A 12849-nucleotide genomic window follows, 5' to 3' on the forward strand; every position below is an offset into this window, starting at 1 on the left:
TTTATTAACGGCGACATTGGAAAACTCTTAAAACAAACGGATATGACGTTACAAGCGATCACGGGACTGTTAGTGGGACTAGATATTTTTCGATGCCTATAAAATCAAAACTACTAGGTATTTTTGACTACAACATAAACTAGTGTATTTGTAGACATACGAGGGCTGCTATTTATGTATCCGGAATTAAAAAAAGAAACAAACATATATCATTTAATATGGTTTTATTGCTTTTCAAAATATTCGCCGCGATGATCGACACACTTTTGCATACGCTGGAACCAATTTTCATAGCACTTTTTCCATTCTGATTGAGGTATCTCCAAAACGTGCATTTTGAACGCATCAACAGCCTCTTCGCGGCTCGAAAAACGTTGACCACGTAATTTGTTCTTCGCGTATGGAAATAAAAAGAAATCGTTAGGTGCCAAATCAGGGCTGTACGCCGGATGACCAGTCAATTCGATCTTTTGACCCTCCAAAAACTGAGTTGTTTCAGCTGAGGTGTGACAGCTAGCATTGTCGTGATGTAATATGATTCTGCGTTGTCGGTTGTCCTTTCTTATTTCTTCAAAGACTTCTGGTAAACAAATGGTCGTATACCATTCAGAATTAACCGTTTTACGATTCTCTAATGGCACTGTAGCCACATGTCCATTAATTAAAAAAAAACAGGCGACCATTTGCTTCAAAGTACTTTTTGCACGAGTAACTTTTGTTGGTTTCGGCTCATCTTGGAACACCCACACCGTTGACTGTTGTTTAGTTTCGGGGTCATATGCATAGATCCAAGATTCATCACCTGTGTAGATATTATAAACGGCTTTTGACGTACCACGGTTGTATTTTTTTATCAATTTTTTGCACCAATCGACACGAGCCCGTTTTTGATCGATTGTCAAGTGCGGAATCCAACGCGAACATATTTTTTTTACAGCCAAATGTTCGTGTAATATCTTATGTATGCTCGTCATACTTATGCCTAAAGACGCCTCTATCTCGCGATATGTAACATGACGATCACGCATTATTAGTTCCCGCACAGCATCTATATTTTGTGGGAAAACAGCTGTTTTTGGGCGACCTTCTTTATTTTCATCCGTGAGCATAGACGGCCCACGATTAAACTCACTGTACCAGTGATAAACAGTGGTTTTTGATGGTGCTTCATCTCCAAAAGTTGCGGTGAGTTGAATAAAACACTGTTGTTGAATTAGCCCACGCCGAAAATCGTAGTAAATCATTGCAAGAAAATGTTCACGCGTTAAATCCATGGCAAATGAAGACACGTAATTTTCAAAATGACGCCACAATGGAAAAATAATTGACAGTCACATGAAACAAAATGTATTCTTCAACCAAAGAGTTCCATTTTCAAATGTTGTAATTACTTTTTAAATATTGTTCTTGTAAGTGGCCAGTTCCGGATACATAAATAGCAGCCCTCGTACAGGTTTTACTGTGACAAAAATTCAAGCAATTTGGCATAGGTACCTAGTAACATTCTCTATTGTAGAATATTACATATTATGTAAGTGTGAGTAAGCAATAAAATATCTCTCAAGATAATAGTGGATTGACAACATTGAGATAATTTTAACTATCATCTGACAAACAAGTTACGTTACAAATTACAATATAAGATAATATATTTTATGAGAAGAACCTTTAAATTCATCTGTTATGCTATTTGTTGCTGAACTCTTCCAAAGCGGCTGAACCAATTTTGATGAAATATTATGTGTTTATAAGGTATCATAAATTTATCAAAACCCAAATAATTTAATATGGCAAAACAATGTTTGTTAGGGCTGCTAATATAAAATTCATTTGAATTATTATTTATCAATATAATTCACGGAATACTATGATTACTTACAAAAGTGTCTCTTAATGTATCTTCTTTAATATGTTTATGTCGCAGCCAACTGCTTAAAATAGCCGTTCAATCAAACAGCTAGCCCTTTGACTGAACAACGCCATTCAATGACAAGGCTATACATTGTTTAGCCGAATTGTTGACTGCAACATTCAATACTACAGCTAGACGACGCTTAGCCAACTGGTTAAATGGCAAATTAACTAAGGTGACCATTAGTTTAGTATGTAATTTGAGAGAATAGGAAAACTTTGTGTAATTTCTTGGAAGATTATTATATTGCAAATCCCGTAATTTCTCCTCGAATATTGGTTTCAATTTTGATTCACTTGTATGTGCCGGGTGCCCCCATAATATCTGTCTCTTTAATCACACTTGTAACATAATATATTTACTACTTTCTTTCCGTAAAATATCTTGAAACTACCACAAGCACCGGTTAGTTGACAAAAACAAAACGCACCTACAGCCATAGTGGTGAGCGCAGAACTAATTCAATTAGACGGCTTTTGAATCAGCTGTAGTGTTGAACGTTTTGAGCGACTAAAATATTCAATCAAAAAGCTAGACGAGTAAAAAAGTTTGAATAGCGTTGTAAAGTCAAAGAGCTAGCTGTTTGATTGAACAGCTATTTTAACCAGTTGCCTGCGACATTTACATGCCACTTTTACGGGGTAGCCACCCAAAGGGCTATAGTTTACTTTTTCGCTGTAGTTAATTGTGTGGTTTTTACTATCAAAGAACAATAACATTATACAAATATTTATACTACCACCAATATCAAAGAATGATTTAAACTTAAAACCTTGATTGTGGAAAAGCCAGACACAATAGCTATTCTATTGTTGACCGCATTAAGTCTTGAGGCATTAAGTTATATTTCTATATTTTTATTTATGGATTTAATTTGGTACTTATTGAGAAAGACGTGAGAATGGACATAGTCTGTAAGTTTAAGTTGCTGAAATATGTATGCTTTCCAAGTTTCAGTGCAAACAAATTGGCAGGCAATTTTATACAGTATTTTCAAAAGGAAATAACCACTTTTTAAATATTGTAGTGGCTGGGACAAGATTTTAAATGTCTGTATGGTTGCTCAAGTGCATGGGCATTTTCAAAAAAACGTGTACCCTTGCAAAAATATGTCTATATTTTTTAAGGTCATTTATTTACCTTTATTTGAATGTCATATACAAGGACAAATATTGAACTAATGGAATAAGTTAATAAGAACGCTGAAAATGTTATATTATTCTGATATTATTGAAACAAAATAGAATTTTCGACGAAACAGATTCCGTTGTGCGACTAAATGTAAATATAATTTAATACAAAAAAATACAGCAATAAATGGATTTCTTCGTTAATTTAATCTAGTGAAATGCATATTTAATTGTTTATTAAAAAAAAATTTGATAATTTCAAGGATCAACAAGAGTAGCAATTATTTTTAATCCATAGTGTGACTATGTGACCTACCCACTAGGTTATTTTTCATTTTTTTACATGAGTAAGTAATATTTAACATATATAAAGAAGTTTTTATAACACAAAAACCTTTTATTTAAACATTTTTATTGTTGCACTACTTATAAAAGTAAAAAATTCTTTGATTTCATAGATTTAACTTCATTAATTAGAGGGACGAACATCTCATAATCATAAAGATGTGTTCACATGTCTACGAATTCCTAAGTTATTAATGACATCGGATTATATGCACGATCAAAGCGCCGAAATATCCATGCAAATATGCACGAAAAATGGTCGAAATATGCACAAAATATGCACTATCTAAGTCACTTAATATTAAAATTTATTATTTTTTTTAAAGACTTTTCCGGTAGTGACATTAATAAAAGCGCCAATTTTTATAATTTCATAAAGTCCAGGATTTTTAATTTCTTGAAATAAAGACTTTTTATTTATTTATTATACGCCAATAATAATTTTCTACCAACATTTTCCGATTGCAATCTTAATGCCCATGGAAGTTAAACTACCGAAATATGCACTATCAACGAAAAATTGCCAAAATATGCACTATCGCCTAAAAGTGACATTATATGCATTTGCATATGCAAGTATGCAAATGCATATAATCTGATGTCTAGTTATTATAAATCTGCAAATATCAACGACAGAAAATGATTTTCAACTTTACTGATAGAAAAGCAGTGGAAATAAAATCAAAATTATTAAAAAAAATAAAACTTTTAGGTACTTAAATTTTAAATACTATATTTGTTATTGTTAAGTAAAGTCGACGCCTTTATAATTTGGCTGTAGCGATATCGATTTTTCTCAGCAATGACTAAAGCTAAGAAATTAAAGTTCATTGTCAGTATTTAATCAATCAATCAAAAGTCACTTAATATTAAAATTTATTATTTTTTTTAAGACTTTTCCGGTAGTGACATTAATAAAAGCGCCAATTTTTATAATTTCATAAAATCAAAATTTTTAATTTCTTGAAATAAAGCCTTTTTAGTTTTTATTTATTATACGCCAATAATAATTGTCTACCAACATTTTCCGATTGCCATCTTAATGCCCATAGAAGTTAAACTACCGAAATATGCAAAATTGCCAAAATATGCACCATCGCCTAAAAAGTGACATTATAATATGCATTTGCATATGCAAGTATGCAAATGCATATAATCCGATGTCTAGTTATTATAAATCTAAAAATATCAATGACACAAAATTATTTTCAACTTTACTGATAGAAAAGTAGTGGAAATAAAATCAAAATTATTTAAAAAAATAAAACTTTTAGGTACTTAAATTTTAAATATTTGTTATTGTTAAGTAAAGGCGACGCCTTGATAATTTGGCTGTAGCGATATCGATTTTTCAATGACTAAAGCTAAGAAATTAAAGTTCATTGTCAGTATTTATTATGTCTTTGTCTTCGATTTACCCATAGCATAACTATATAACACGATTGGTCAACTTTTATAACACAGAATTATCAATCAAATAGACCTGTGTAAAAAAAAAAGGATTCCTATTTTTCCAACAAAGGAGAGTGATTTAAGCTTCCAAAAATGTACATGGATTGGTTCAAGCATACACTTTAATTTGCCCATAGCTTATATGAAATGTATTTATGGTTTTTAAATTACGCGACAAAACTATTTTGTCGCTTACGCCCTTTCCATTTTTTGCTGTTCCATTGCTTGTTATCTGTGAGAGGCCGGGCCGGCCTTTCATAGAAAACTAGCAATCTAAAACATATCCAAAACGGTTTTTTACTTTAACGCGGCGTCACCTTAACACATAAGTCATAAAAAATATATTTGTACGTTAATCGTACCAGTTTAAAATCACCAATTTTCTTAAGGCGAGGATAAACCCCAATTTGTTATTCCGTGACTCCCGGTTTACCTAGTTCCAATATAATAACGAAGTGTTAAAAAATATGAGATATAAAGCACAATATTCAAAATACCTTAAACCATAAACATTTTAATAAAACGTAATACTTTGGCTGTAATTAATTTACAAACTTACCTCCGAAAAAACTCTATTTCATCGAAATATAAGTATTAACTAGGATAAGTGTACATTTTATTTGAATAAATTGTTAGTAAATCTATATTATAAATTCTTTAACCGAGCAATTTTGTTTCTTAATATTTATTTCCAAAGATATTTAAAAAAAACATGAAAAATAGAGAAGATCCGCCCGAGAACCTATAGTTTTATGCTAAGCTAAAATAAATCTTATTGCGATGCGTATACGCTTGGTCTTTGGTTGTGTGCAAGGTTATCGTTTTTGATTGAGATTAATCCCCGCCTTAATAAAATCTGTGAATAAAAAAATAATTTATTTAAAATGTGAACTAAGCCTTATGCTTTCCGCCTGTTGTGACTTGTCCGTTCCATTATATATAACCATACGAAAAGTCACAAGTCGGAAGTCACGTAATATTACTTTCTTTTACTTTTAAAGTGTTTGTAAATAACCAATAATAGTTATCACAATTTCATTTTTTTTACTAAATACTAAGCTAATTTTGCAACGTGTTAACAGTAAAAACAGTTGGAGAAAGTATAATAATGCTTACAAAATATGGTCACTTATCTGAACAAATAAACCGTTCCTGAAGAACCATCCAACCTGCGTCCGCGTCTTGTAGCAGATTTTTAACTACTAAATTCAAATTGAAGTTTCTCGATGTACAATGAAATATAGTGCTATCATTTAGTGCCGAAAATATTTTTGTAGTATGTTTATAAAACTAAAAAAAACGGTCACTAAACCGAACATTCCGGCCGGGTTGTTTTTTCATGATTATAATTTTAATTAATTTGTAGTTAAATTATGTTAGATTTTTCAATAACAAGACATTCAATTGATACATTAAGTATTTAAGAATCTAACATATGTTTTTTAAGTAACTTACTTTAAGAAAAAAAAAATAGTTATTAAAGATTTTGTCACAACTTCTGGGAAGGGGACAGGTGAATTTAATAGATTTCGGTACTTAAAAAACCTTATAAATCTCATACTAAATAAAATTTTATACAAACGTGAATGTATTTTAATAAAAGAAAACTTGTTTTTGCTCCTAAATTAAAATTACAAAATGTTAGTATGTAATTTTTTACAAATAATCTGTAGCGAAGTCAAGGGACAAGGTAAAAACCAGGGGTACACATTTTTTTGAAAATGCCCGCATACAACATTCTTGCAACATAGTCGGGCTAGTCCAGAGAAATAAACAGGTCAATATGTCTGAGACCAACTAAGTGTTTTCCTTACATAATATATTTTTCCTAAAAAATCATTAATGTATTGCATAAAGTGCTTTCATGTATCGTGTGCGTCCGTAAATGTACTTGAGATCTGAAAATGTCACATTGGTACATGCCTCCACCCGGGATAGAACCTGCACCCCCTCAAGTGCAAACCAAAGGTACCCACTAGGCTCTTTGCAGGTAATATCCAGTCCGTAACAAAAATTTATACATAATAGATACAACTTTGTAAAAAAACTATACTAACTAAGTACTTTAATTGTTGGCAATTTATTTATAAATTCTTTATTTGCATATAAACAATATAACATAACAAAAACAACTTAAGGTAAGGAATATAGCAAATAGGCGGCATCTTACTAAAATTTATGCTGCAGAAATAATAATGAATACCATGTGATGTACAATTTCTAAATTGGCAGTCTAATAGATTAATATAAGAACAAATAAGTTTTTTTAAATAAAAAATACAGAGTTATCAAAAAATTATTACTTAGGATACTAGATTAAATGTTAAAAAAGATTTATTATTAAACAAAATATTACTGCTACTATGAGGATAACCTCAAATTATAAATAATATCAGATGGTATCAAAATGTGGTTAATAAGACTTCATATTATATATTAAATAACCTTAAAATTTGTATAGCAAACTTTATATTTTATTGTAAATATACTTATTAATTTATGCATCTTGTTAAATAAGTAAGTAATACCTACTAAGAAAAGTTTACGAAATGTTGAAAACATACCGAATTGTGATTTTCTTCTGCTTTAGAATCCATTTCAGTAGTATTGCAATTTATAGTAAATTTAATAAAACAAAGCACATTTTACTTCACACTAGTAAACTAAACTTCGTAGTTCGTACGCCGTAAGAACTATATTACCGAATTTGGAATGTTTACAATTGCCGCCACAAATTACGTGTTTTTTATGTTTCTTGCCACAATCCAATGAATCCACTATACATTGACACTTGACAGATACTATTGACAGTTTTTTCTTTTTGACTGTTGACACTGATAGGGCAATGAAAATAAACTGTATTGTCATTGCTACTTCTATCTATACTAATCTTAGATACTTAATAATATTATAAAGCGGAAGAGTTTGTTAGTTTGTTTGTTTGTTTGAACGCGCTAATCTCAGGAACTACTGGTCCGATTTGAAAAATTTTCGATTTATCGAGGAAGGCTATAGGCTATTCTTTATTACGCTAAGACTAATAGGAGCGAAGAAATAAAGGAAAATGTGGAAAAAATGGGGGAAATTATTTGAAAGGGCTTATTTGAACGCTCTAATCTCTGGAACAACTGGTCCGATTTGAAAAATTATTTCAGTGGATAGCCCATTTATCGAGGAAGGCTCAAGACTATATTTTATCACGCTAAGAGGAGCAAATAAATAGAGGAAAATGTGGAAAAACGGAGCAAATTATTTGAAATTGCTTATTATCTTAAGAAACTACTGGCGCAATTTTTATGTTATTTGCCACACGTGCAGAATAGACCACGTGAAAGGACATGCGTTTCTTTTTTTGCGGAAAAATTTGTGTTTACGTGACATTCCTAAATTACGCGGGCGAAGCCGCGCGGAACATCTAGTAATTTATAGTCTGTCAAGAAAGTGAAGAAATTAAAAAGTGGCAATATCGTATTGTCATCCCTTTCAAATCAATCTCAGAGACCTGCGACACCATTCATAATCCTGCATAAGCCGGCGGACGGCCGGCACGGCGGACTGCAATATAGGATAGTGAATGTGCCACCTAAGAAAAAAGAGATGACACTACGATGTTTTTAATTTCTTCACTTTCTTGACAGGCTACTTTAATATAAAACAAAGTCGCTTTTTTTCCCTCATGTCCCTTTGTTCCCTTTAACCCGTCGATCGTGGGGATAAACGAGACACAATACGACTGCCCCTAACCTAACTATACTGAGTCAACTAACAAATTGCAAACTTTACAGGAGAGCGTCAGAAAGAACGAAACATTATATTTTTAACATCATCAAAATTAGGAAAAAATAAATGGTCATAGATAATTACCTATCAAAAGGCCCTTCAGTACAGCAAAATTAAAAATACATTATTTTATTATTTACTGAGATAATGTAGATATACTAGTATACATCGATTATCTGTAAGTTGAAATTGGATCAACTACCACTTATATTTTTACTAAACCTAAAATATTATGGTAAGACCAATGAGTTTCTTTGGGTAAGACCATAACCTATATATATATTAAGTCTATGGGTAAGACTATGTTTAGCTTGGTTTTTGCTTTCCAAAGGTATCACCATTTTGCTCTCATAGTTCGTTTTTGTATAAATTTTGGCAGTTGACTCTGCCAAAATTTATACATGGATACATATACATGGATAAGTATTTAATAAGAAGCGTCCTATTTTTGTTGGTGAGTCAAGTGTGACAATGTAAGTAAAATAATAAAAAAAACGTATTTTTTTATAATATGAATTAAAATAATCAATTTCATATCGATAAAAATATATGTTATTGGAAGTTCTTTATTTTCATAAAATTAACTAAGTTATGGTAACTAAAGTAATGAAAGTTCTTTATTTCCATAAAATTAAAGAAAATCGCAAGCCATGATTATTGGCAGCAGGTATATGACTCAACGGCTTAGTAACGTGCCTGGTGTTATTTACAATAGTACCGTAATTAACTATACAGACTGGGCCAAAAACTTAGGTATAATTCTGGACTGTAATCTATCGTGGAATCAACAAGTCACCGAAGTGAGCAGGAAAGTGCATTCACTGCACACGTTAAGGCGCCTCCAAAACTTTCTACCCATACAGACCAAAATTTTCCTTGTCCAGACACTCATATTTCCCATCCTTGATTACGCCGATTCCTGCTACCTAGACGCCACTGAAGAGCAGTTAACGAGGTTGGAGCGTTTACAGAATCTCTGTATTCGTTTCGTGTTTGGTCTGAGAAAGTATCGGCCTACCGCTCCAAACTCAAGTGGCTTCCTATCCGTCTCCGTCGCAACTCCCATATCCTTTCCATGCTTTTTAACATCCTGTAACCCCTCTCTCCTCCATATCTCCTTGATCGCTTCCACTTCTCTCGCCCTCCCGTGCAGTCCTGCCGTGAATGGACCCTTTTACTGTTCATGCTGTCAGATTGTGGAACTCGCTCCCTCACACAGTCCCACCATTGCTGTTTTTAAACGTCGTTTGAAAGAGCACTATCTTGAATCTCTATCCATTTAAATACCATTATTATGTATACATAAGTGGGAGTGGGGTGGAGTAAGACTAAGCCCCAATTTACCAACGTCTGTTAGTGTTAACAGCTTGTTAAAATGTAATGTCTTCTCTTTCATTCATAAGAAAAACGAAAGAGGTAACGTGATACTAATTCGAGCGTTAACTTTAACAGTCGTTGGTGAAATTGGGGCTAAGCCCCAATTTTACCAACGTCTGTTAGTGCTAACAGCTTGTTAAAATGTCAAGTCTTCTCTTTCATTCATAAGAAAAACGAAAGAGGTAACGTGATACTAATTCGAGCGTTAACTTTAACTCATCATCATCATCATCATCACACAGGTGAGGGAGCGAGTTCCACAATCTGACAGCATGAACAGTAAAAGGGCCCATTCACGGCAGGACTGCACGGGAGGGCGAGAGAAGTGGAAGCGATCAAGGAGATATGGAGGAGAGAGGGGTTACCCCAATTTCACAGACGTTGGTGAAATTGGGCTTAGTCTTACTCCACAGAGGTTTTACTTTTTTATTTTTATTTATTTATAAATTTATTCTGCACAGAAAACATTTTACACTATACAGTTTACATAGAAAGACGACACAAAGGATCTGCTTATTTCTAAAAAGAATCTCTTCCAGCAGCCCTCCGGAGAGAGATAGGATTAAAACAGCAGATAGGACGTGCACAAATAGTGACATTAAGTTATACAATAATATTATATGATCGTTAAAGTATGTAATAATAATACTGAAGCACTTATTCCATTTTACTAAATTTAGAAGTCCTAGCTAGGATCCTAAAAAGAAGACTCTAATAATAAGCTTCTTATTCCACTTGTCCTAATTAAGTAACTAAATCTGTTGTGACGACGCGGCGATTTTGGCCAGACGTCTTCTTAAGAGGAGTCCACACAGCCCTTTTTTCCATACAAACGTTGTCCCCTGTTTCCTCTCTGGATAATGCTAGTAGAGTTATAATTTTTTTCCTGAATATCTACGGCCACTAATACGATGTCCCTATGTTTTCTTTTTTTTTCATAATTTAATTATTAAATAAGATATGAACGTTCAAAAACACAAAAAAATGACCAGATTTTCCGCTGTGTTCAAACGTCCAGAAAACAGATTTGGCTAGATTATACAAAAAAAGCAAAACATAGGAACACAGCTCAAGCCTTTTTTTAATCTTTAATGAAAAAAATACTTAAATCGGTTAAGTTTTGGAGAAGGAATCAGTGGACAACGAATCGTTGATTTTCTGGATTTTCTGCAGTTGTCTCTATCGCTTTCTGCGGTATAGGTTTGAGGTAAGGGAGACAGCTATAGATATTACACGTACTTTTTTTTCATTTCTTTAGCCCCTGGTGTATCCTATTAATGGCCCCAGTTCTGTCAAAGCAACAAACAATTGGTCTTCTCATAGGCTTAGCTGTTGGCTCAACGAAAATAAAAATAAATAAAAAGCGAAAAAGATGGTTGAAAGAATATTTGCTCCACGAAAAATTATGAATTATGAACTTTCTGAACTACTTGGAAGTTGGAACCAGCAGACTTTAGAAATTACCCACGAATGCTACGAATGCTTAGATAATCTAGATTCTAGAGATTGATGAGCAGTTGCTGTCAAAATTTAACAAAAGAAATTTCAAATGAAAATAATCTATACATATAAATAAAATTGGAGTGTCTGTTTGTAATATTGAAAGAACCGTTTTTTACTACATGCATATGAATGTACATACGGTACATATACCAAAATAGCACTTTTTACAATTTTTGTCTGTCTGTATGTCTGTCTGTTTGTTCCGGCTAATCTCTGAAACGGCTGGGGCAATTTTAATGGGACTTATTTTGACAGATAGCGGATATAATAAGGAGTAACCTAAGTTACTTTTAACCGACTTTCAATAAAGGAGGAGGATATATTTCAAATTTTTATATTTGTTCATACATATTTTGTAATTTCAACTTTCTAGCTAGCGCGATGCTTGAGATATATCAGCCTGCAGACATACTACTATTATAATATTATTGCCGCGGACGAAGTCGCGGGCAACAGCTAGTATACAATATATTTCTATCTTATTGCCCTGTTTTTATTTTATTACTAGCTGTTGCCCGCGACTTCGTCCGCGTTAACAAAATGTGATAACAAAGATAATGAAAAAGAGAGAAATTTTCCCCCTTTTTAGGGTTCCTTACCCAGTAAGTAAGTCATAGTCATAAATCAAAGTCTTCAGTTCCGTCTGATCGTGGTAAAATCATGCGCTTTTCACCAATCAAAAGAATGTTTCTTCGGGGGCTAAGGAATATTAATTTTTTTTTGTTTCTGTGTGCATTTGAGTAAAATATAATATTAACATTTCTCAGAGGTATCGGAAATCTGGAATCTTTTGATGAAAAAGCTGCCTAAGTCATAATATGATATATAACTAAACTATGTATGGCGGAAATATTCTCCTTTTCTAGATCTACAAAAAAGGCTCACTGTCTTGAAGGTGAACTTGCTATGCTTATATTTATTTTATGATTTTAGAAAATTGGTTATGTATAATACGATAAATTGTACATAGAAATTACGCTGAAGTCAGCTGCTACCAACAAAAAAAAATAAAGATTGAATACAGAAAAAGTTAACGCGTCTATGTGTGTCCCAAAAAAATCCAGGAGTTCCCACTATATCTTACGAATTTAATTATCAGATCACCACTTTCGTAAGCATTGTACCAAATTCGGGTTGTTGTATAGTGTATATCTAAATATATATATGAAACTCAAGAACTGACTGACATGGGATCTATCAACGCACAGCCCAAACCACTGGACGGATCGGGCTGAAATTTGGCATGCAGGTAGCTGTTATGACGTAGGCATCCGCTAAGAAAGGATTTTGATCAATTTTACCCCCAAGAGGTTAAAGTAGGGCATGAAAGTTTGTATATAATAATACTTC

General features: G+C 32.8%; 1 protein-coding gene across 1 annotated transcript in view; it reads right to left on the bottom strand.

Annotated features, from left to right (window-relative positions):
• LOC121738818 (solute carrier family 46 member 3) overlaps positions 1-7591 on the bottom strand; it is a 45752-nt gene extending 38161 nt beyond the window's left edge. The window contains exon 1 of the mRNA XM_042131069.1: positions 7404-7591. Coding sequence (XP_041987003.1) covers positions 7404-7436 — 33 coding nt within the window. The 5' untranslated portion in view covers positions 7437-7591. The remainder of the gene's footprint in view (positions 1-7403) is intronic.
• Between the last annotated feature and the right edge of the window lie 5258 nt (positions 7592-12849).

The sequence above is a fragment of the Aricia agestis genome, chromosome Z (assembly GCF_905147365.1).
Source record: "Aricia agestis chromosome Z, ilAriAges1.1, whole genome shotgun sequence".
NCBI lineage: Eukaryota > Metazoa > Arthropoda > Insecta > Lepidoptera > Lycaenidae > Aricia > Aricia agestis.